This window comes from Centroberyx affinis, unplaced genomic scaffold, assembly GCF_046629955.1.
Source record: "Centroberyx affinis isolate AG114_WGS23_722 - 3 ecotype Tasmania unplaced genomic scaffold, CSIRO-AGI_Caff_v1 ptg008327l_1, whole genome shotgun sequence".
Lineage (NCBI taxonomy): Eukaryota > Metazoa > Chordata > Actinopteri > Beryciformes > Berycidae > Centroberyx > Centroberyx affinis.
In genome coordinates, this window is record NW_027284140.1 from 136,267 (window position 1) to 161,296 (window position 25,030).

The following is a 25,030-nucleotide window of genomic DNA, read 5'->3' on the forward strand; positions in this document are numbered from 1 at the left end:
TAAATGTCAATGGCAAAGAGGCAAAGAGCATTAACTACATGACTAGTGAAACTGATAAAATGACCTTTAAAGTTTATGTCCTGCCCTAATAACAGTATTGCTGGTACAGAAGTGGATTGCATACCATTTAATAGCATATATGGGTACAATTTGTGTTGATATTAAACCTAAACCCTCGGCAGGATTTTTGACCTCTAAAACGAGAAAGATGTAGTTACTGTTTTTTGCCTTTGTAGCGCAGATCGCAATAGTAGTGTGAAAAGAAGCTACACAACTGCTTATTCTAATGGAAAAACAACGGGTGCTGACACTGGACCATAACCAAATTTGGCCCGGTATGGATGCAGCGTGGTATCTGTGTGATTGAAAAGCTATATACCGTTCACCTGTATTGAGAACTTGGATGCTGTTGCACAGCTGAAAACAGCTTAAATGCTGCTCTCCCTGTCCAGATCGTCTTTGTTTTTGACAATGTTGATACTGGCGTGTCCCTTGGTCACTCCGTTCCCCTCCAGGGCGTTTTCTTTGGCCTGGTTCCTCAGCGATATCTTCTTCTGCCTCTTGACTATTCGGCAGTAGAGGACTCCCCACAGAATGTTGGCTAGGAAGTAGAGTACATATACCAGCCCCAGGAATGTTTTCCTGTAATTAGATTACATCAGAATAGATTAGATCGGGTGAAACTTTAATCATCCCTTTAGGGGAATTGGGTCGTTGTTGCAGCAGAGAGAAGGATATAGATAAAAATAGAACAAATAAGATAATACAATAAGCAATTACAACATCAGAACATATTGAGAAGACAACAGCAGATGATTAAATATAAGTAAAGTATCTTCGCTTTAGAGATTTACAGGGTAGAAACAGATGTGGAAGCGTGCATTAGCTGTTCACATTATCAAAAATTACAGGTGGAGGTAACATAGGCTATACAGAAATGCATCCAGACATGCAAATGTGCATTGTACTCTATTCATGTTATCAGATGGAAGTAGCACATACAGTATATATACTGTATGCATATAGAGAGCATACCATATTTGTACTCTGGATGTGATTTAAAATGTAAATAAATAAAATCCTCAAAAAAGTACAACTGCACAAAAAGCTACTCAATTACACAATGACTATAAATGTAACTTTTAGAATCACAATATTAATCAAGATATCCTCTTTAAATGTTTAAAACCTGCCTGTGGAGGAATGTTAGGATATTCTAGTCACATGATAATAAAGAACAGTTTGTTTGTACTCTACCTAAATTGGTTGGAGTCATAGAGTCTGCACGCTCCGCGCCCTCCACACCGCTTGGTGCCCCACTTCAAGCATGTCAGGTCAATCAGTGCTCCGAAATATATAGGAGGAGGGATCCCACCTGAAAACACACACACACACACACACACACACACACATACAAAATGGTTAAGCTCGTGCAGTATATCAACTTGTGCAGCTTACATTGTGATTTATTTTCAAACATGTTACAGATATTTTGAGTAATCTGTCCTTTTCCATACTCACCCAGAGTTCTAACTATCAGTGTCTGCATACCCAAAGCCAGCGACTTCAGGTCCGGGTGTATCGACCTGGAATATCACACAGAAACATCTTCATATTAGACGCACAGTTAATAATATGTTATCACTTTAGCTTGAAAAATTGATAAGACATAATATCATTGAAGGTTGAAAGTCCGAAATCATGGGCAAAATAGAAAAATCTAGAGGGGCGGATGAGAAAGTACAGCAGCTTGGTGGCTTCTGTTTTTCTGATTTTCTTTTCAACTTATGAACTCAACATCTGTTTTTCTACACTACCAGTCAAAAGTTTGACATTTTTCTTACTATTTTTCACATTTTAGAATAACAGTAAAGACATCAAAACTATGAAATAACACAAATGGAATTATACAGTGACCAAAAACAACGTTAAACAAATCAAAACTATCTTATATTTTAGATTCTTTAAAGTAGCTTTAGTAGGAATCTTCTCAGTGTAAATACCCATAAACAGGATGAACATTTGAGTTGCCACTGCACAAACCCACCATTTTGATACTTGCTGACACCTTTTAATAACTTTTGATGCCATAAAATCACCGCAGACCCCAAAAACCAGTAGTCTGACCTGAGCAGTACGATGTACCCCGGCGTGCCCCCGCAGGCGGAGATGAAGGCCCCCAGCACCGACACACCCATGTAGATTTTGAAAACGTAGTCGCAGTCGCTCTTCCTGGGGCACTGGCCGAGCACGGTGGACATGTTCATGCCTGGACTCATCAACTCCCCGATGCATGTGCAGTTATGGAACTCCTGAAGAACCAGAGGAAAGAGACGTTGAAGAGTTTCTAAAATGCTACATATCCACTAGGGTTTGACTCATATGGTTTTATGAAGGCCAATACCGATATTTTTGTATTAAAGCTGCTGATAACCAATATATTTTTTTTTTTATTTGACCACTTTCATACCAAAATATTACATATATTCAGTGTTTCCCCCTTAATGTCATGGCGGAAAAGCCTCTGAAACAGCATTTAGACCATTATGGGACACTGAAACCCAAACTAATGAAATTGTTTTTGGGTTAGCAGCTCTTTAAGGCAGAGAGACCCACTACACTATCAATGCTAGGGAAACTAGCATTACACTACTCTTTCTCATTTTGTGCATTACAGTAATAAAGAAATGTGAAATGTAGCTGATGCTGTTAACTGGTTGATGTCCAATGCCTAATAAAAGGCCAATATCAGTCTGATATATTGGTAAACTGATAAATCAGTCTAATATCAGCTTTGGAAAAAAGTCTTCACGTTTTCTCATGATATGCCATGACAAATGAAATAAAGTACAGTATTGTACTGAAACATGGACAGGCAGAATTTTGTGTGTGGGAATCGTCATTGTTTTCTACAGGTGTTTTGATGGGGATCTGGATCTTTCCCAGTACTGTTTTGAGGAGTGCCTACTGTGTGAAGAGAGTTGCGTACAAATGCTTAAAATGGTAGGGGTTCCATACTTTATTTAGGTTGATTTTACAACTACTTGTGCATGGCCTGTTGCAAGAAAAAAAACATACAAAGGCATTTATTTATTTGTCTGAAGGCGACAGTTTGCAGGGCTTGAGTGTTTAATGTTGTCCCTATGGAAACAGCCTGATGTATGGGTTAATAAAGGAGGTGAAAGGGAGGTGAAGAGACTTAAATCAGAGAAATTTATCCACAGGACAAAAGTTTCTGATGAGGAGATCCTCTGTGTGTGGCGTGTTCCCACAGTTGCTGTGATTGATAGTTATCTTATTAAAGGAAAAATCCTTCCTCAGATACTTACACTTTGTGATTTGTGTATTCCAGGAGTTATTGTGTTGTAATTGACTTTTTTGTTGTACCCACTTTCCCTCAACCTGTCTCATCTACTTCTACTTCCTACACTTCCCAGAGTGCCTTTCAAAAAACCCAGAGAAGGGGCGTGAACTTGCTTTCAACCATAGGTGGGTGTATGGGCATATAAATATAGCTAGCTAGCCAACTAGCTTTTGAACACTGAGCTGTGTCTATGATAGCAGCCGTGCCCCTTTACTCGAAACACAACATGTCTTGTAGCTGCATTGCATTCTGGTCTATTGAGGCTGCTGTCAGCGGAGAAATTGGTCTCTCTGCCTCTTCTAATGGATTTCTCCCTCTGTATGATTGTTGAACGTCGGTGCAAAATGGTGAGTCCAGAAAGAAGCCCTCGCTCTTTGACTCTAAGGGACTGACACCAAAACCTGATGTTTACCTTTGTTTTTCTATGTTTTAGATCGCTGAACAGTTTTCTGCTATCAAACTCCATTGTATCATTGTGCTGGAAATATCTCAACATGACGTCACATCTTCTACGTTTGGACCAGTCATCCATGGGAATAAGCAAAATGCAGAAATGCAAGGTGCACTATATCGGCAATTGTTTTTAACAGTGTCAAAGTGCTTTAGTCTAGATTTTTCCTTTGAAGTTCCACTGAGTTTCAGTAAAAAGTTACATGTGGGAAGAACTTCTGTTTCATCTGTTTGCCTGTTTTTCTGTGTGTGTGTTTAAGTGTGTGTCTGCCTGCCTGCCCCTGTCATGCACAAGTCCATCTATCTACAGGAACGTCTGCAGGTTTCTGCCTCACCATCTTCTTGCCGGAGCCGGTGGAGGACTGGCAGCCGGCCAGGCAGGGCGAGGCGTACGTCATGCCGTTGTAGGAGCAGACCGGGTCCCAGTGCTTCAGCGAGCAGGAGCAGCCCATGTTGCACTTGGACAGCATCGTCTCTGGCAGGTAGGACACCTGAGGAGCCCTGGTGCACACACACACACACACACACACACACACACACACACACACACACGCAAGAAGGGAATATTGGTCAAGCAAGATGCAGGTGAATTTGCATGGAAATGATACAAAATGCAATTTAATGACGAATAATTCATAATAGGGTTGGGCAATTCAATATTATCATTTATCGTCTTTCAGTTGAATCATATTGTGATGATATGGTGATTTTGGAATATCGTAATACACAATTCTGCTGTCTAAACTGATGGCAACAAACACATTTTAAGGGATATTATTTGAAAATTTGGTTGACATCACACCATTACGATTATGATGCAATGCAAAGAGCCTACAAAATTTCTACTCTGTACTTCATATGCGATTTAAAACGTACTTAGAAAAGTACAATACTTCAGTCAAAACAGAGAGTAAATGTGAATGCCTATCCCCATTACTCAATAAAGTTACTACACTGATGTTTGTTTTGTTACTAGCAAATAAGCTGGACAACAACCAACCACGCTGCAGCTGGGTGGAGGCAGCAAGATGCAGGTGAATTTGCATGGAAAGCGTTTTTGATACACGACGGAGTCAAAAACATTTGGTTTGCATGCCACTCACCCTTGGTAGGAGACGGTGAGGCCGGCCACCTCCCCGTTGTCGCAGTGGAAGAAGTACTGAATGAGGAGCAGGCAGAAGGAGATGCATGAGGCGCCCATCGCCACCCGGGCCGCCCCGATGACACCCAGCTTGAAACGCTTCAGCACAAGCCCTCCTGTGATGATGCCCAACGCTACTGCAGGCAGGGTCATGATACCTGGAAGACAGATAGATAGATAGATAGATAGATAGACAGACAGACAGACGGACAGACAGACAGACAGATAGACAGACAGACAGACAGACAGACAGACAGACAGATAGATAGATAGATAGACAGACAGACAGACAGACAGACAGACAGACAGACAGACAGATAGATAGATAGATAGATAGACAGACAGACAGACAGACAGACAGACAGACAGACGAGATGTAACTTAATAAAAATTAAGACACAATACTCAAAAATACTGTATAAAGATCCAATCTAAAAATATGTCAAGGCAATAATTTGTGTTTTTATTTTAAAGTATGAAATTCAGGGACATTTACAAGCTCACATGAAGCTTGTATAAATGAGTGAGTCATGTGTTTTCAAGCTTTCAAGGTGATCATTGGCATGTACACACACACACACACACACACACACACACACACACAGACACACACAGACAACAACAACGAGGAGCACCTGCAGTACTTAGCCCTTCACTTTCAAGTCGACTTTATCTCTCACAATCACCCTTCCTGTCAATAACATCATTGTTTCGGCCGGCTTGGGACACAAAGAGCAGTGAAAGCAGAGTGAGAGCGGATCTGTTAGCGTTCTGCACCTATGAGGAGAATGGCCTTGGAGGACGACTGGCCGTAGACTTGCTCCATGAACTTGGGCTTGAAGGTGATCATGCCGATGAAGCCGTTGACAGCCACCAGGGAGGTGAGGATGATCACCGGGAAGACGCTGTTGCTGAAAAGTCTCTTCAGAGATGGAAGGAAATCTGGGGAACGACAGAATAAGAAGCACAATGAGAAAGAGTCCAGCAGCAGATGGAGAGTTTTACCCATAACTTATAACTTATATCTAACTGTGCAATACCAATTTTTTTGTGCAATAATTCAACTGCAATAATTCAACTGTGCAATACTTATTAATTATTTAATGATTTACACTGGTGTATGTATATATTGGAGTATGATGCATATTGTACAGAATTCTTATTTCTCTTATTTCTATATTATTATTATTATTTTTATTCTCATTGTTATATATTGTAGTATAATGCACATATTTTACATATTTCTTACTTTCGTATTTCTATTTTTCTTATAATTTCTTATAATTTCTCTACGCTTGTATATATTCACTTCTACAATGTGAGCAGCTGCAATGTAACCCAATTTCCCCTCGGGGATCAATAAAGTATTTCTGATTCTGATTCTGATTCTGATTCATAAAGACGATAGCCACCTTTTCAAAATTAACATTTCGTGAGTTTAGAATTATAAGGTTCTATCTGCCTTCAGGATAGTTCTGAGATATTGAGCTTCAAAGTTTTCAACATCCATTGAGCTAAATGGAGATGGGTCCTATTGTTTTAGAAATTACAGACTCAAAAATCACTATTTTCAAGAAATAACACCACACGTATGTCAACAGGCACTCATAGAATAGGTTCATGCGACTAACTCAGTTTTGACAAAAAGGTCAGATAGAACCTTATATTACCAAGCTGGTATGAATGTAAAAACCTATTACAGAACTAACATACTTAATTATCTCAAGGCCTTTGTCTACTAAATAGCAATATTATTGAGAATTAAATCACTGTAGTTTTGAAATCCTAATTTTGAAATATGTCATATTTTACAACATTCTGTTTATACATACCTATATTTGTGCACATGTACACAGCAAATATGTTTATACATACCTATATTTATCTATGCTTACATATCTATTTATATTTACCTGTACTGAATAAATTGAACATCTATTTGCTACGCTGTTGTTCCTCCTTTTCTGCACATTCTCTCTCTAAGTATACAACATACATTACATTTACATAACCCTCAATTGTTCATATTTTATTTATTTGCTTTTATTGTTTATTATATTAACCATTGTTATTGTTTTTACTGATTTTTATTGACTATTTTATACTCTATATTATATTTTATATTCTATTGTGTGTGTATGTTATAGTTTTCTGTTTTCCCTGTTGAATCCTCTTACTTTTGCTGCTGCAACTACCTAATTTCCCCACAGGGATCAATAAAGTTTAATCTTATCATGTTATCTAAAAATTCTACTAGTAAGCTTTTGGAAGAATGGATACAGCATTTCAAAAGGAATCTCCACAGATAGCTACACACTCAAATAGATCCAGCCAATTTATAGAAGTGAATCAAAAACATTACTCTGGTATGATTTTTTAATAATATCGTTCAATTAGGACTCACATTGCTGGCACATATTGAAATCATAACAACAAATGTGAAATTTATATAGGCTGAATAGTGATTGGGCCAACTGTTCCAACATGCCTCTTTATCCTAGAGTGGTATCTTGTTCAACTTTTGCCCTGATTGCTTGTTGTCTGAAAGCAAGGTCACTGGTCTGGGGTCTGAGTTGTGTGGCCTGTTAATGACTGAACGAATTAACTCCCAAAAGCTATTTGCACAGTGACACATTTCTTGATGTCTTAACTCAGAACTTTTTTTTAATGTTTTCATCAAATGACACAGTTGTCAGAGCTACGTTTTTGAAACGTTTTTGTAGAGTTTGTTCTTTCCAAATATTTTTTCGCATCTTGAATTGAAAACAACAACAAAAGCTGCTGTATGGCAGATATGCTTCCAGTATGGATGAATTACACTTGAACTAGCACACCGGCTGTTTCGCATTCTCACCTGATAGTCACTCTATTATTTGAAGCGAGAGCACAAAGCCAAAACATTCTCCATGAATCTGCTTTTGGAGCAGACTATGTTACTACACAAAGTGCACAAAACTATCCATTGTTTGGTTTAATGAAACAATGACCCATCCTTTAATTCGGTGTTTCCATGAGTCAACATCCTCTCTTGTTAACTCAGAGCAAACTTTGGGTGTACTTTGCCCTGTAGGATGGACTGACAGGCCGCCATCTTTAAATACCTATCATTTGAAGAGTTTCATGCCAGAATGAAATCACTCATCCTCCCAAAATAATCACTGGTTAATAAGTCACTATGAATTAGGGCTGGGCAATATCACAATAATCACAAGGATTTTTTTCCCGATATATAATTATATCATGTTAGGTGTGAGGTCAAACAAAACTGAAATTTTCAAATAATATTCCTCAAAATGTTTCATACTTCATTTTTGGAATAAAATGTGCTTGTTATCATCAGTTTAGACAGCAGAATTGGGCGTCACGATATCCCAAAATCACCAAATCATCGCAATATGATTCCACTGAAAAATGATAAACGATAATATTGAATTATCGCCCAGCCCTACTATGAATTATTATCAGTTATTAGCCAATTTAAGACCTTTTATAGCATTTTGGATTGACTCGAAACAGAAAATGCAACACGGTACCTTTAGCCAGCTCAGAAAACATGACGGGCTTCTCCTTCTCCTCATGGTCCTGGTTGTCGTCCGGTAGGAAGTTCTCCTGCTCTGCCACGGTGGAGAGCTCTGTGTTTTTACTCTGCTCCTGGCCCTGCTTGGGCAGAGACTTGGGCAGGAACCAGAACGGGATCCCAGACAGCAACATCACAGTGCCGGTTACTATGAAGCCCAGCCACCAGGCCCCCACCCAGCGAGAGTCCTTATAGTTGATGGTCACACTGTCTGGGAGAGCGAGACGGATGAGGGAATGACTGATCGGTTGTATTTAAAAACTTCTATTCCAAAATACTATACATCCAATTTGGTAAAAACATTAGCTTAAGTTCATCATTCAATATCTCTAAACTGATGAGGATCCAGTCTGTTAAAGTGTTAACGTTACGTTCCCTACCATCCCTTTAAAAGTAACATAATTATTGTTTTTATTTCGTGCATCATTTTGTAAAAGAGTAGGTCCAATTTTTTAAATGTATATTATTTTTAGAGCAAAACTATTTAGTTAATGCTTTATTTTGCACCCAAAGTCTGGAGGAAAATATGAGTTTTCTGAAACCCTGGCACTGCTAACAAAAAAAATCAGGTATACTTAGTGAGCAATAGATGGTGGATTAAAAACTTTACTGCAAGAAATATTTCAATTAGAGTGCAGACTCTTATTATTGAGGCATCAACAGATATTACAGTTTTGTTGTTACTCTTCTCATACAGACAGATGTATTGTGTTTGTCCTGTTTGTTTGCATGTGTTTTCCCGTGTCTGTCTATTTCAACACATTTCTAACTATTCACGATAGTGCCATGTAACCAGAATTAATATTCTCACTGGGCTCATGGCACAAAAATGAATCCATATAGCTAAACTAAACTGTGCTTGCTGTAGTCGTTCAAGGATAAGTTTGGCAATTTTGGACCTATATATAATGAGGCTTCTTGCTGCTAGCAATGAGTCCAAATGGGGTTTCTATCCATGGCCTGGAGAGCAGCAGAACCGCACCATTGCCACTCAGTGGATAATCTTCTACCAAAATCTACTGTTATTCAATCTGACCTGACCATCCGTAAAACTAGATCACCTTGCCAGTAGCGCACTTTCACCCCACAGCAGTCTGTGCTGCGGCAGATAAAAATAGTTGATTTCCTGATTAGTGAAAGTGTGCGTATTCGTGTCAGTTTTACTCTCAACTCCCCTGTGGAGCCTACAAATGTCTTTTTTGGAGATATATATATTTTGGATAGATAGATATATTTTGACAAACCCCATTTGGACTCATTGTTAGCAGCAAGACGCCTAGCAACAGGAGCTCGCTGTTTCAACCGCCAGCTGACTCAGGAGCCAATATTCTCTGTGGGTCCAAGTATTACAGGTATGGAAGAGACAAATTATAGGCCCCAAATCACCAAACTTATCCTTTAAGACGTACAAAGGCTTACACATTAGCAGGGACTTAGGATGTTTCAATCCTCCTGGTTAAGGATGGTCAACATCCTTCAGGTAGACAGAGGTAACACTGTTGTCCTACTATGTCAGCAGAATTAAATGCTGGGAAACATTTAATTACTCAACAATTTTAACTTGTTCTTTAACCACAACCTTGGGAAGTAGGTTCAAAGGGAAGAAGAGGGGCCATTATTGTAGCAGAACTATTTGCAAATGTGTGTGGAGAGTTGTGTAACTGTATCTCAATCCGTGTGTGCGTAATCATTTTTGTAGGGTCTCGGCGTACCGAGATTTGTGAATGTGTACAGGAATCTGCAAATGTGTATTCAGAATCCGTGTGTGCGTAATCAGATTTGTAAATGTGTAAAAAAAAAATCTCCAAATCTGTATTCAGATTTGCAAGTGTATTGAGATTTGTAAATGTGTAGACAAATCTGTAAATGCGCACATAGATGTTAGTGGCTGAAAAGTCCAAGTATTTTGCTCCAAGAGCTGTAAGGAGCCGTAATTAACTCAGAAATTTCCCTCCAAGATTCCATTACACATTACAGAGATTCTTTTACACATTTACAAATCTGATTACGCACACACGGATTGAGATACAGTTACACAACTCTCCACACACATTTGCAAATAGTTCTGCTACAGGGTTAGGGTTAGATCCAGATTTTCCCTTTTTGCTCAAAAAACACATGCATACGGACAATTTATCAACAACAAAGTGTACTTTGACTGGATGAATTAATACAGTTTCCTCATACCTGGCATTACCAAAAAATACATTCTGCAAAGTTCTGCATGGTTGCAACACCACATTAATCAATCTTTTTGTACTTTTTTGCACTCAAATTGAGGTCAGATACCTAAATCAACAGATCCAATGTCCACATAGATCTTGGCACAGAAAGATCCGAGCATGAACCCAAACATGGGCCCTAAGATTCCCACTGTCTGGATGCAGGCTAGAGAGAGAGAGAGAGAGAGAGAGAGAGAGAGAGAGAAACAAACAAAGATTTTAATATGTACTCTAATAGGTACATGGAGTGATATTAAGCAAAGCATTGTCCTAGAAAAGACCAATCCCACAGCATTCTCAAGCTCCGACACCCCCTACAGGTATGAATTGTGTCTTTCAGCTGCTTTAACTGAGAGACAGTGTTGCCTCAATAGATTTTAGTTGTCCATCTCCCAAAAATTTGTATTACTTTAATGAATTTTATCGTTTTAAGCCCAGTGATGTATACTGTAGTATAAATGTAATTGCCACTAGGCCAAATTCACGCCTGCCTCGTCTGAAAAACAGACCCAATGGCACTGTCATGAACAATCTTGTACACATCAAAACACAGCCTCCTGAAATTTCTGATAAAAACATAGTCCATATACCATCAAAATTAAATATGGCTGTTTTTAATGTATGGGCATTATCCAACAAATCATTTTGTATGAATGACCTTATTGCTGACAATGAACTAGACTGTCAATTTCTCACTGAAACCTGGTTGGCCGTAGATGCACCAGCAACACTTAAAGAAGCCTGTCCCGCAAATTATGTGGTCTCCCATTCCTGTAGAGAAGGTAGGAAAGGTGGGGGAACAGCTGCAATACTCACTGAGACTCTAAAGGGTAGAAACGTTGACCTTGGAGCATTTTCTTCTTTTGATTATAATGCAGTAACCTTAATCTGTCAGCCGCCATTGTTGACAGTAACAATCTACAGACCGCCAAAACTCTGTCTCTCTAGTTTTTCTGGTTGAGTTCTCTGAATTTCTCACATGCATTCACGCTAAATATGATAGTTCTATTTTAACTGGTGATTTTAATATACATGTTGATAACAAGACAGATAACAAAGTGAAGGACTTCTTAAATTTACTAGAGTGTATGGATTTTAAACAACATGTTAATGAGCCAGCTCATAACCTAGGTCACACTTTGGACCTGGAAATTTCATATGGGCTGAACATAAATGTTTCTTCTATTGTTGACTTGGCTCTCTCAGACCACCACTGTGTATTTTTTAATGTATTTTACTGTACACTGCCAACTACTATGGAGCAAGTGGTAAAAAAACACTGTCTTACTCCTGAAGTGACCTCAAAATTCTTAGCACATATTGCCAGAAACCAGATAATATCTACTCCCTCTTCAATTGACAGTCGCCTTAATGCATTTAACAATAAGTTGGCTACAGCCCTTGATGTTGTTGCACCACTTAAAATTAGAAAAACAATTAAAAAGAGGAGCATGCCATGGAAGAATTATGAAACCACTAATTTAAAGAGGGACTGTCGGATCGCAGAGCGCAGATGGCGCAAAACTAGAGAGAGATTTTATCAGAAAAATTTAAAATTTATAATAAAGCAATTCGGACTGCTAGGCAACTTTATTTTTCTAACCTGACAAATTCTAACATAAGCAACCCCAGAGTGCTTTTTAACACCATCAGTCACCTCATTAACCCTGCTACAGACCATAGCAACCATCTTATCTCTTCTAAATGTGATGAATTTGCGGACTACTTCAAAGAGAAGACAGCCAACATCAGGTCTAGTATCAGTCAAGTACACAATGCCATAACAGCTGAAGAATCATCCAGCATTCAGTGTGAAGCCCTGATGGACAGTTTTAGCCTGGTTGATGCTGAAATGCTTAGGGAAGTGGTAACAACACTGAAGTCCTCCACATGCACCCTTGACCCAATCCCAACCTCCTTTTTTAAAAATGTTTTTAATTCAGTGTCTGAGGAGGTCCTTGCAATCTTTAATGACTCAATGCAACGAGGCGTATTCCCCACAGCATTCAAGACTGCACTTGTGAAGCCTCTTTTAAAAAAAAGTAGCCTCGATCCCTCGATACCCAGCAACTCAAATTCAGGGAGACAGGAACTTTTCCATTAATTTCCACATAATAACCCTGTAAACCATGCACAAATGCCATAAAAAATCCCTTAATTACTAATGTTTCTGTGATTCAACCCATTAATAAATCCCTTATAAACCCATGATACTTACTTTTTTTTATTAAAGCTATGTCATTTTTAATGGATAATTACAGTAATGTTTATGTAATGATGATATAAAGGACATTTCAGGGATAAAATTAAGGGGTTTGGTTTCCTAGTGTTAAGAACAAAAGTGATGCCAATAACATTCGTAACACTGTCCATCAAACAGGTGCAGGACAGGCACACAAGCCAAGCAACAAACGAAACCAGGCAACAGCAACATCCAGACACCGTAAATAAGAAGGCTGACAACAAAAGTAAAAGGTCAAAGTAACCAAAGCAGATAGGAGATAAGGTGACTAACCCAGATACAAGGCAGTGTTCTCTTCTCTGGAGTAGTCGTCCAGGTAGGACACTCCCAGAGGCATGATGGGAGTCTCTCCAATCCCGCGCAGCATGTTCCCCAGGAACACGTAGGCCCACATGGACGAGCCGGCCTCCTTTTCACAAGCTGAGTGGGGGAAAAACTGGACTTAGAGTGATTCAATATGGAGAATTCTTGGGTTCTGAGGATGATTTGTCATTCATCTCACACCCGAGAAATCCCAGGTCTGCAGTGAATGTGTCTGTCAGAGTACCTGCTCTGGTCTCGTGTGATAACGGCTCTTCTTCAGCAGTGCTGTGGTTGGACAGACAGGGCAGGATGCTCTCAGTGGTGTTGAGATCGGTGCTGTGAGACACGCTGGTCTCATATTTATACCTGACAGACAGACACAATTATTAGATGATTATTGCATCTTCATTTGTTGTGGTCTTTAGAGGGTTAACATACGATCTTATTGTTTACAGTGGATACAGACATCAGTTTTGAATGCATCAAACTAGGTCACAAGGTGCTCACATGACAGCCATGGTGTGTATGAGATTGGAGTTTTAGTTGTACAAAATTTCTCAGAGGCAGAGTTGCTCTGGCGGCAGAAATAATCTTATTGGTTGGCAAACTCGAATGACAAAGAAGGAACTAAAAATATGAATAAAAACATAAATGGCAATGACTTCTTTTTTCATTCATTCTTGACCACGGCATTCATGCAACTAGGTCAGCAGGCTAATGGCTACAGGCTAGTATGGCTAGTTTAGACTTGGAAGATCAGCTATGCTAACTAGCTAACCTAGATAAATTAGTATGGCTAAATTGCACTTTTTCAGTTAGTAGCAAGAGCGCTAGGCTTCATTCCTTCTCTCTTACCCCTTGTATTTTTCACTGGGCTTCAGTCTAATGTTACTTAGCCAGAAAAACTGTACTTCTTTGGCTCCGCCCACTGAGGTTTAACTCAACCAGTGAGATTATTTCTGCCTCCAGAGCAGACATGTTTGTATAACTAACATTCAAATTTGCAATGTGTATTTTTACTGTTGGATACACCTTAAGAAGGCCTCAGTATTTGTAAAGATTAACATTAAGAAGATAAAGAAATATGGACTGACTGTCCCTGGAAGAAGTGAGGCAGCGCTGTGCAGAAGGAACCGATAGCCATGATCAGACAGCCAGCACCGATCAGCCGGGGACGATGCAGCTTGGCACCAAAGTAGCTCACAAAGGCTATCACCAACAGGTTGCCTGGGAAGGGGAGGAGTGGAAGAATGAGTGACTGAATTATCGACATAAAAAATTAACCAAATGACTGATGGCTACATTTACTCAATAACTCCAATGTTGTAAAATAAATATCTTAATATATTAACCCCTTTGAAATCTGATTTTCCCCTTAAATTCCCCCTTAAGTAGCTTCAAAGTTAGAACAAAACATTTTTTCCATATTGTACGACAATGTCACATTCATATTCTGTATCTGAATCAGAAGCTATACCACGCTTATATTGAGTGCAGACATTTTTTACATGGCTGCACCATTACATCAAATGGAAAAAATCTAGATGTCTTGTACAGCATTTTATACAACATTTCCCTGTAATTCAGTATGACATATTTGGTATCATTGGAAACCTTGCGATCTTGACTAGAATTTAAAATAAAGTTCTGTGAGTTTGAACAAAGCCTGGCCGTGCAACACTTGAGGTTAAATTCAATACCACTTCATGCAAAATTGTACCCCTTTATACTAAATTGTAACCTGTTTGTAACCTGGGTGGAATGGGTGTACGTCCCATTTGCAAAACAAAACAAAACCTAACTTCACCACTGACAACCCTGGACATACCCATCTCGAAGCTGCCATCTATGACCCCAATGAGGGAGCTGGGGATGTCAAAGCGCCTCTCAATCTGGGTGATGGAGCTCTTCATGTAGGCGCCACCAAAGGCTTTGGAGAAGTAGACGAAGGAGAGGGAGGCCAGGAAGAGCTGCAAAACACACAAGACAAGCTGCTGGATGAAGCCGCATCGAAACAAGTACAGTTAGGGGGTTTTGATTTGATTTAGTTAAGGATTGATGGGCTCACTCTCTCTAAAAAGGTTATCTGTGACTTTGAATGGGGAACATCAGGGTTGTAGGCTGTCATAAGATGATTACCTTTGTAGTAATCTCTCCTGAAAGACTTCCAAGTAAAAGCAAGTCATTTCAGTCAGACAATGGAAGCTTGTTGATTGTCAAATGAGGCTTTTACCAATACAAAGGATAAAAGGATGTAATTATGATTCGAGTGAGTGCTTAAACACATGTTGGAGGAAAGGATAAAAGGATGTAATTATGCCTCGAGTGAGCGCTTAAACACATGTTGGAGGAAAGGGTGGAGGATGGAAGTGTGTTTTTCATTAAGGTTATCAGGCGGACCCATGATAGATTTTCCATTGAATTACGTTCACGACACCCAACACAAATTCCGATGTCCAAGCACTACTTCACGCCTGCTCTAAACACTGATAGGATTTATATTCACATACATTAGATTAGTTTAGAGACTTTAACAATCCCAGTGGGAAAATTGGAGTGTTGCAGCAGTAAAGAAAATGACATAATGGCTAGGATATAAATAAGAATATAGAGTGAATAGAGGGTATGAAGCATAACATGACCGATAACTATAACCACTAGAACATTGAGGAAAACAAATATGAATAAAAATATGGAACTATATGAATTTACAGCATCTGAAAATGAAAATGTATGAATTTACTCGCTTTTTATAGATCTAGATGTGTAAGTGTTACCTATTCACATTATCAGGTATACGACCCTACCCATCATGCATTACTGCACAAACACCATATTCCAGTATAACTTTTAACCTGACAGCAGATCTACTTCCCTACAGTGTCGGGTGGTTATAGACTCACCGAGTGGCTTTGAGTGTCAACCTGAGCCAGACCCATTTTGATAAAAGAAAATCACAAAATTTATTTAAAAAAAAAAATCCAGAAAGCATATATACGACATGAACAGGAGTTGTGAGCATTTGTTAGTGAGGCTAGTGCAAGTCAATGAGGTTGTAAACCATTTCTTTGAGAAAACATGTTTACGTCCTTCTGTTAAACTACTCTAGGGAAGATTTTTATGTAAAAATACACCCGTCTTATCAGCCTAAATCACAGAGTGGAGCTTCCCTTCCAAGCCTCCCTGAGTGTGATTCACTCTCTTTGCTGAAATGAAATCCTGGCGTTGCGTATGGACACTTCTCTGCTCACAGGAAGTGACGAATCAAAACTGAAGAGCAAAATCCAAACTGCCTCCTCGCAGCAGCTCAGTCCAGAGAAAGCTGGACTCCCCAACGTTAGATCTTTTCTCTCTCGTCTTTTTGCTTTCCTCTGGTATAAAGCATCAAAGACCGGGCGGGTCGGTAAACATGAGCGAGCTGTGTGCCGTTTACTGACGTTACATGATTTCTGGGTAAGTTCAAATTTCTCACAGTTACCTCTCACTGCCATTTGGGGACAACAATGTGTTAAGTTGCCTAGAGTGGCTTAAAATAATGTTGTGACATGGTGTGGAATACACAGGATTAGATTTATCTGAGAAATTTTGTTTTTTGCCCCGCTTACTTCAACAAGCTTTAGAATTTCACCATCCGGCACCTCAAAAAATCTACATGTTTATGCAAGGAAACACAAGATGTATTACAAAGACTCACAATTAAGAAAAAATAAGAAAGACCTCTTTATGAATGCAAGGCTACTGTGAAGCTAGCATCACTGTACAAATCTTACAATTACAATACAAAGACCAAACGAGACAGACTTGACGTGATATATATGTGCTAACTCAAATTTCTCAACCATGAAATTACAACTAATCTTTCTTATCTGTCCATAAACCAGAAAGCATGAGCAACAGCACTTGAGTAGTTTAATTCAAATATGATATATACATCATTTTAACAAAGGGAGAACATCTCAAACACAAAATGACTGATAACACCAAGCAAAACAAAGGATGGTGCTTTTTAAAGGATGGGAGAGAACTCCTTGGTTACAGACTGGATCGTCTATATTTTAGAAATATTAAATGAACTTCAAGTAATGGCTTTTGTCAAAAGTCACACCACATGTTTGGTACTAGGCCAAAAGTATGTAGGTAAAGAAGAAATCAACACAGGGATTGTGGAGGTTGAATGACAAAGCAATTAATTTAACTTTGCTTTCCCCCTTTCCCTCAAATATTTTTTCCCACCACTTGGAATGTCAGTTTCAGACACACGCACACACGCACACACACACACACACACACACACACACACACACACACACACACCCACATAACCCTTCGGATTGAGTTTGTTTGTTTGCTCTTTCATCAGACTTCTCTCTATTGGTGCAGTAATGGTAGGCTATTAGTGTGCGGCCAAAGCCTCGCCATAAAGATAGTTAAAGATTGAAGGGCTTCACATGGAGGTCTGGGTCATATACTCTGAATAAGTTTACCTAACTGCAACCACTCAGATAATAGTTAACAACTCCACAAGTGAATGAAATCAAAATCCCTCCAAGAACAACTAGAGCCAGGTTTCACACTTTGCTGAGGAAGACTAGGATGATCATTTTAGAAACGGAGATTGTTGATAGTATCCCTGCAATAAAGCAATGACCAAAGCTACTTACAGCTGATAATTTCCCATTTTATGATATTGTACAATCAATCTGGTGTTATCAGACAGCGTGTAATATTTCACCGCAATGACTGGGATCAATAAATGTCTTTCGACTCCTCAGGTTTTTGGCTTGGGGGGGAAAAGTCATAATTATTGATTGGACTGTCTGACCTTGAGCTTGGAGCAGCAGCCCTCACGTGGCTGTTTGGTTTCTACGCTCATGATGCTGCTGCGTTGGTCGTCAGACGCGGGGGAAGCAGAAAGATACACCGGAGGACCTGCAGGAAGCCACCAAGATGATTCACTGTCACTTCATCCAAGTCAGGAAATTTTATTCAAAAGTTTTATTCAAAATCCGTCAAACTGAAAAAGAATAAAAAGAAAAGATTTAAACGCTTCCTAGATCCTGTCTTCAATGAAATAACTGAGATTGAATGCTTTGTCATTAATCAGTGTGTAGCAGTGTAACTTTACATTGAATGAATTGAAAAGGAATAGAAAAGGAATAGATATCAGCCTGGATTTGGTGATTGATTCTTGCTGTCATCTGCACATATATTCTTTAAAAAAAAGCTCCAATGCAATACAGTAAGAGATAGATAAGTTACCCAATGAACCGTCGGTTGATTTTGCTGATTTATAAACCCTTCATGTACTGTATATCTATTACATATTATATATTTGGTGATTGATTGCTGTCATTGGCATACATGTTCTTTAAAATAAAAACTCCAATGCAAAACAGTAAGAAATAAGGTTAAGTTTAAGGTTTACTGCTGTACAGTAAAAGCCATATCACAATTCATACCTTAACATAACAAAATCAAAACATCAATCAAAAAAAATCACAAAAACATAAAGATAGACAAGCTACCAAATGAAGTGTTAGTCAATTTTCTGATTTCCCTCAAGCACTGTATATCTACAATCAAACACAGCAAAACACCACATTTTTTATAATATTATCGATATTCCTTCAGTGCATCTTGCAGAAATACAATTTGAGCAGAGTTAGAAATAGTGGAGAAAAAAAATAGAAAAGCATTTACCTGAGAGGCAGCAGCGGCCCAGAGAGGGATGGCAGGGGTTTGGTGGAGAGGCTGGAGGCTCGCTGTGCCTAGCAGGACTTTGTGCTCCAAGCCAAGCCTTATCACAGACACACTAAAACATCACCTGTAATCAGTAACCCAGCCGCTCGTGCACTTGTTGATCATGTCACATCAATGCCTCCACCCCCCCCCCCCCCCACCCCCACCCCCATCCAGCACCCCCACCCCCCACCAGCACCCCCTCTCTCTCACACACACACACACACACACACACACAGACACACACAAACACAACAAAACGTGACTGCTCTGGTTGGGTAAGGTCCAGTGGGATGCATGTCCGACCCAGTACCGGAAAAGTTTAGAGGTTCATGGAATGCTTACTATGGTATACAGCGAGAAAACACACACACACACACTCACATACACACACACACACACGCACACACATCCTCCCCTCTGTGAAGCTTTCCAAAGTATCCATCCTTTTGTAAGCACAACAAACAGCAGCAGCGTGATGCTGGGAAAAGCTTATTTTACAAGCCTGCTGTTTCCATCAGTTTGTCGTTTTCAAAGACCGAAGGCCTTTCCTCTTCTGGAGAAGTCGGGCTTTTGTAAGACAGGGTGTATCCCAGGCCCGTTCAAAGTCTTCCTGTCCCATTGATAGCCTGTAACAATGGTTCTCCCCCTGTGTCCTAATGGCTGAGTAACGACTGGCTCGAGAAGCACTTCACTTTGTGGAAGAAAAACCCAGGAGGAGAGAGAGTGGCAGTCTGTTTGTTCATTCTGCAGGTTGGGAGCCAAGGAACTCAAATTTTGGATGGTTACACAGTTTTATAGTGTTTAATATTCATGATTATGTTAATACAGATAGCATATAATAAAGCTATTGGTCAAAAAATATAAGGTCATTGAACAGGAGTGTACAAACCAATAATAATTGCAATGTTAGCACTTTAAGAAGAGGCGTAATAAGAGGTGACCACCTTCCTCTAGAAGATAGAAAGTTATTTTGTCAAGGACACTTGGTCGGTGTGAGATGCGGCCGTTTGCACATTCCAAACACACAAGATGTTTCCTTTGGTGCTAATATGATAAGAGTTTAAGCTACTTAATCTTACAATGGTGAAGCAGACTTAGTATTCTTGAGTTTAGGCACTTGAGGTGTTAAATATATGTAAATATGAGTCAAAGGTTGCATATTAAGTGAGCATATAGGAATGTTGTTTACTTTCCATTTCTTCCTCATCAACATATTCTTGTTGATCATATTAGATGAGACGGGGAATCGATGCCAAATACTCAGCACTTGTCAGGGATATAAATGGCAGACACTCAACACTTGTTCATCATATGTGCAAAATTCAGCACACCAATGATCTTTACACTGCTGGCCATCTCACCACAGCAGTGACATGGAGGTCATTTTAACATATGTGCAGTCAACTCTTCTTACCTCTAGATAACAGGCCGCTGGACATGGAAAAGAAGCTGGCTGAACTTTCTATTAACGGGAATCATGGAGGCACCGAGTGTGAATAAGACATAGATGTAGAGGAGCAGGTTGTGTGTTATAAAGTTCTGGTTATGTACAGTAGAAGTTATTCAGCTCTGTCAGATCGTGAGGTCCTGTTACTGAAAGAGGCTTTTTTCTTTTTCTAAAGAACGCTGAATGGAAACTTATTCAATTATCTATTGGATTTAGACAATTTTGGAAATGAATTATTCAACAGAAACTTGCCAACGCAAAATGCAGTGAGCACCCAGGGGCGGAGCTTGTCTTTCATGCATATGGTGCAAGCTATAGTTGAGATCTCTGTTTGCTGAACCATGTCACTGGTCTAAAAGGGCAAACATATAAAAACGTATCATAATAACTTGAAGACGCTAAGCTTTTCATCCTCAGCACACTGTACAAACCTTTGGAGAAACCTAAAGCCCACGCTAGACTCTTGTTCGCAGATTTTTCCTCTGCTTTTAATAAAATGCAACCTTGTCTTTTAATTGAAAGACTGATTTCTGATTTTAACTTATCACATCAAGTTGTCTTATGGATCTTAGATTTTTTGACTGACGAACAGCAGAGGGTGATTGTGAATGGCTGTCTCTTGGACACTATTGTTACATGCAGGGGTTCGCCCCAAGGATGTGTTTTATCACCTCTACTCTATATTATGTACACTGACACCTGCAGAGAAGGCAGCTACTTTGTTAAGTTTTCTGATGATATGGCACTGTTGTCTCTCCTTCAAGGTCCAGAACGAGACCATGGTTCGGCCCACCCTGCTTTTATAAAATGGTGCAATGACAACTTTTTGGAGTTAAATGCATCTGAAACTAAAGAACTGATAATTGATTTTAGATGAGGCAAAGATGCCGTCATAGAGAGTAACATAGATGGTGAGAAGATTGAAATTGTTGACTCCTATCTGGGCACGGTGTTTGACAACCAACTTAAGTGGGATGTAAATACTTAAACGACTGTCAAATGCAGCAGAGGGTACATCTCCTTAGGAAGTTGAACTCCTTCTCTGTTGGTACAGTGATTTTGAGTCGTTTTTTTAATCAATCTTTTATTGAAAGCCTTTTAACATTCTCTTTTATCTGCTGGTTCAATTGCTTGTCTTGACTTAAGGATAGAAACAGTTCCAATAATCTTGGAGCACAATTCACAACATTATTCAGACTAAGCAGAGAGACTAATTCCCAATGACCTGACAAAACAGCAGCAACATATGCGTTTAGCCAAAATCTGGCGTGTTTATTTACTAATTCACAGTAAGTGCATCAATATCACAGCAACGACATCAACATTTTTCTTTTCAGATCTGCCATATTGCAGCAACCAAATTCACTGTTCTAGATTTAATCTTTGCAAATTTGCCAATGACTGTGTTGATAACAGTTATATGAGTTACCTACGGAAAATAGTTGATGATGGTTCATGCATGCTTATTTATTTGAGGAGTTACTACATTCCCAAGGATTTTCTACATTGTGGGCCACGGCAGCCAGGCACCCACAGCACCTGTATTTGATGCATAACATGTAATCGGAATATGTACATTCTGATTGAATGTATTTGATTGTTAAACTGTCTTCTATTTGATTCATAATGTTTGATTTATACTGTTTAAGTAAGTCACTTGTTTTATAAGTGGAATTTCATGGAATTTAATGGAATTCAGTTCTGTTCCCTGTCATTCCAATTCTATATCTAATTCTAACTCCAGGAATTGGAATTTATCATGCATTCTCAATTCAATTTATGAATGACCCTGAAACACACACATACACATGCACACACATCCTTTGGTATAACGGCAGACTGGTGAGATGACATTATAGCACTATATTGTCATTCAACTACAATTCATTTTCTCTACTGTACAAAAATATGACCACTAAGGGATAAAGTACAAAACTACACTACAAAACTGGTAATATGTTTCCATCATTGCTGATTCAATTCGTTGGCTCTGGACTGTGCTCTCAGTACTTTTCAGTGCAGTGTGTCACAGTCTTTGCACTCACACTCGATGATATGCTCGTAGGTGTAGCTTCTGGTAGAGCCGCCTTCCTCACACAGCCAGCGCACTGGGCGCCACTCAGAGCTCTTCGTCCGACAGCATTTGCACCTCTGCTCCACCTGCAGGACACCATTAACCAGAGCCCAACTGGCATGGACAGAGAGGTGAGGAGGGCAGATTGGAAACAGGTGGAGGAAGGAAGGAAGGAAGCAAAGGGAGGGAGAGGGTGAGAAAGAGAGATTGATATGTGGCTCAACGTTGGTGCATGGCATGGTGTGCTAAGCCTTGTGCTGGACAAAAACATTATTTTATTGGAGATTCAATAACAGTTAACATTTTGAAATGCTCCCTCACTCTCTTATGGATGAATGACTTGACATTGATAATTGTAAATTGCTAACCTTTATGATATAAATCTCCACTGTACTCTCTATATAGAACAAATTAAGTAATACAGTAATTAATCATAATCATGGTCTGTAAAAGGCGATATAAACAAGGGATAATGCAAAGCGAGCCTGTCATTAGTGCAACATGGCAATCAAGTCTTTCTGTACATTATCCCACTTAATACATGGCTACTTACCAAAGATGTTAATCATTTGACACAAAATATTGATTTAAAATGATTTTAATACAGGCTAAAGTAATTTACAAGCTTCCACCAAAAAATACTCCAGTAGCCAAGGAGTAACGTCTTTTTTGGAACAAGGTGTCACAAGTTAGAAATCAACAAAATGGACCGGACCTCTTGGCTGCAGAGTGATAAAATTGGATGTAAAATAGCGGCCTGTTATTAAATGCTCGAGAACACCTCCATGTTCACGTGTAACACTTTTTGCAATGTGCAGTGTTTAGGGGAATTACGGTACGCACTGTTTAGGCGGTGCAGAGCCCTGTATAAAGGAAATACAGCGTGCGCTCGTACACCAGGCGGTACGGTAAAAGTCACACAAGCATCAACCAACTCAAGGCTGATGTGCTGTACGTTCACATACCAGGAAGTAGCTCTGTGATTTTCTAACTGATGCCTAAATCAAAACATTAATTAAATATTTTGTTCAGCGATTCTCTTAGTTCCAACAACACGGTGCTACCACAGCGCCAGTGTAGTTTCACTCACTCTAATCATGCATATCCCCTGCCCCCCCTTCCCATCTGTGTCCTTCTTCTCACCTGAACTCAGATGCACAGTGGCCCCGACACAATAGCTGCCGCACGGTGGTGGTACACCCGTCTAGGGTGATGTTGACACTGGTCAACCTGGGAGCACAGCTGTAGTTACCTTGGGGAGGAAGAGAGATATTAGAGGCAGCAAGGTGGCCAACGAGTGTGAGAGACTGTCCCGTAACTGAAAGGTCACAGGTTTGATCCTCTCAATAGCCAATGAGTGTCCATCAACAGCCATGTGTGTGCTGTGTGCTTGAGTGTTAGGCTGAGAGGCTGAGCTACTTGTTCACTCACTGTCACTCTGGATGAGAGCCAGAGGTGTGACCATGCAAGTCAACTTTGCTCAAGTCCCAAGTCAGTCTCAGGTCTTGAGGCACAAGTCTCCAGTCAAGTCTCAAGTTTAAATGTAGATTACAAAGTCGAATCCAAGTCAAGTCCATGTCATTAATGGCAAGTCTGAAGTCTGAATGTAGAACACCAAGTCAAGTCAGAACAAATCAAGAGTCCAGTATCAATTTAATATCTTAAAGAAAACTAAATATCTAGGACTTTTCAATGCAATATGGTTTTAATAGGATAAAAACCTGGTAAGAGCATCATGAGTTTGATTTCTATAATCAGTTTCAACTTCAATAAATTCAGTCATTCCATACAAATTCAGAGAACAGAATTTAAATTCAGTCGTCTGCTGGAACAAATCTCATCACTTTCAATCTAAGACATTTACACAAACACAAGATCTTTTGTTGAGAAACCTTTAGAAAGCTTTTCAAGTCATCAAAGTCCAAGTCAAAGTCAAATCCCAAGTCACCAGAACCCAAGTCAAGTCTCAAGCAATTTAAAATGTGACTCGAGTCCAAGTCATGTGACTCGAGTCCCCACCTCTGATTAGAGCGTCAGCTAAACAGCTAAAATTTCATCAGTGTTATAATTGGCCTCTGATTTCATCCTCTCATTTTGAAAAGCTAGTATAAAAATAGTACTTTAAAGCTAACATATCAACAAACAAGAAAACATAGATCCGGGCAATCTTATTTCATTCTGTGTCAATGGCATTCCATAATTTCAGTGGTAAATGACTACAGTTGTTGATTCATTCCGACTTACATGAAAAGCAGCAGTGTTGGTCATCCCAAATCCTATACTCCTGGAAAACAAATCACAAGAGCTCAAAATAAAGTGTATGTTGTTATACTTTTATATTTTTTGTAACACTTCACAATGGCTTTATTCCAGTGTATCAAACTTGTAAGTGCAATATCTGAAGGCTTAAGTACATTAGTTTTATTTTTTTGATTAAAACTGCACAAGGCAACTTCCACTTTGGCAGC

General features: G+C 39.4%; 2 protein-coding genes across 2 annotated transcripts in view; both read right to left on the reverse strand.

Annotated features, from left to right (window-relative positions):
- Positions 1-428: 428 nt before the first annotated feature.
- LOC139640093 (solute carrier organic anion transporter family member 1C1-like) lies at positions 429-18,172 on the reverse strand. Its single transcript, XM_071514260.1, has 14 exons — positions 18,122-18,172; positions 15,128-15,269; positions 14,394-14,526; positions 13,544-13,665; positions 13,270-13,416; positions 10,822-10,920; positions 8,489-8,743; positions 5,733-5,897; positions 4,918-5,113; positions 4,150-4,315; positions 2,128-2,312; positions 1,522-1,586; positions 1,258-1,375; positions 429-642 (listed from the first exon to the last, which is right to left on the reverse strand). Exons 1-14 carry the CDS (start codon positions 18,170-18,172, stop codon positions 429-431), a joined length of 2,058 nt encoding a protein of 685 aa, XP_071370361.1.
- A 4,329-nt stretch (positions 18,173-22,501) lies between these two features.
- The window catches only part of LOC139640090 (mucin-6), a 33,931-nt gene continuing 31,402 nt past the window's right edge, over positions 22,502-25,030 (reverse strand). Inside the window, exons 41-43 of the mRNA XM_071514256.1 lie at positions 23,994-24,000; positions 23,706-23,814; positions 22,502-22,676 (exon numbers count right to left, since the gene is read on the reverse strand). Coding sequence (XP_071370357.1) covers positions 22,502-22,676; positions 23,706-23,814; positions 23,994-24,000 — 291 coding nt within the window. The remainder of the gene's footprint in view (positions 22,677-23,705; positions 23,815-23,993; positions 24,001-25,030) is intronic.

Bases quoted from the DNA above. Each gene is read 5' to 3' on its own strand.
- LOC139640093 (XM_071514260.1), bottom strand. From the start codon at position 18,172: ATGAGCGTAGAAACCAAACAGCCACGTGAGGGCTGCTGCTCCAAGCTC. The intron at 15,270-18,121 runs GTCAGACAGTCC...TGTGTTTTGCAG, and splicing joins GCTGCTGCTCCAAGCTCAAG to CTCTTCCTGGCCTCCCTCTC. The intron at 10,921-13,269 runs GTTAGTCACCTT...CTCTCTCTCTAG, and splicing joins GAACACTGCCTTGTATCTGG to CCTGCATCCAGACAGTGGGA.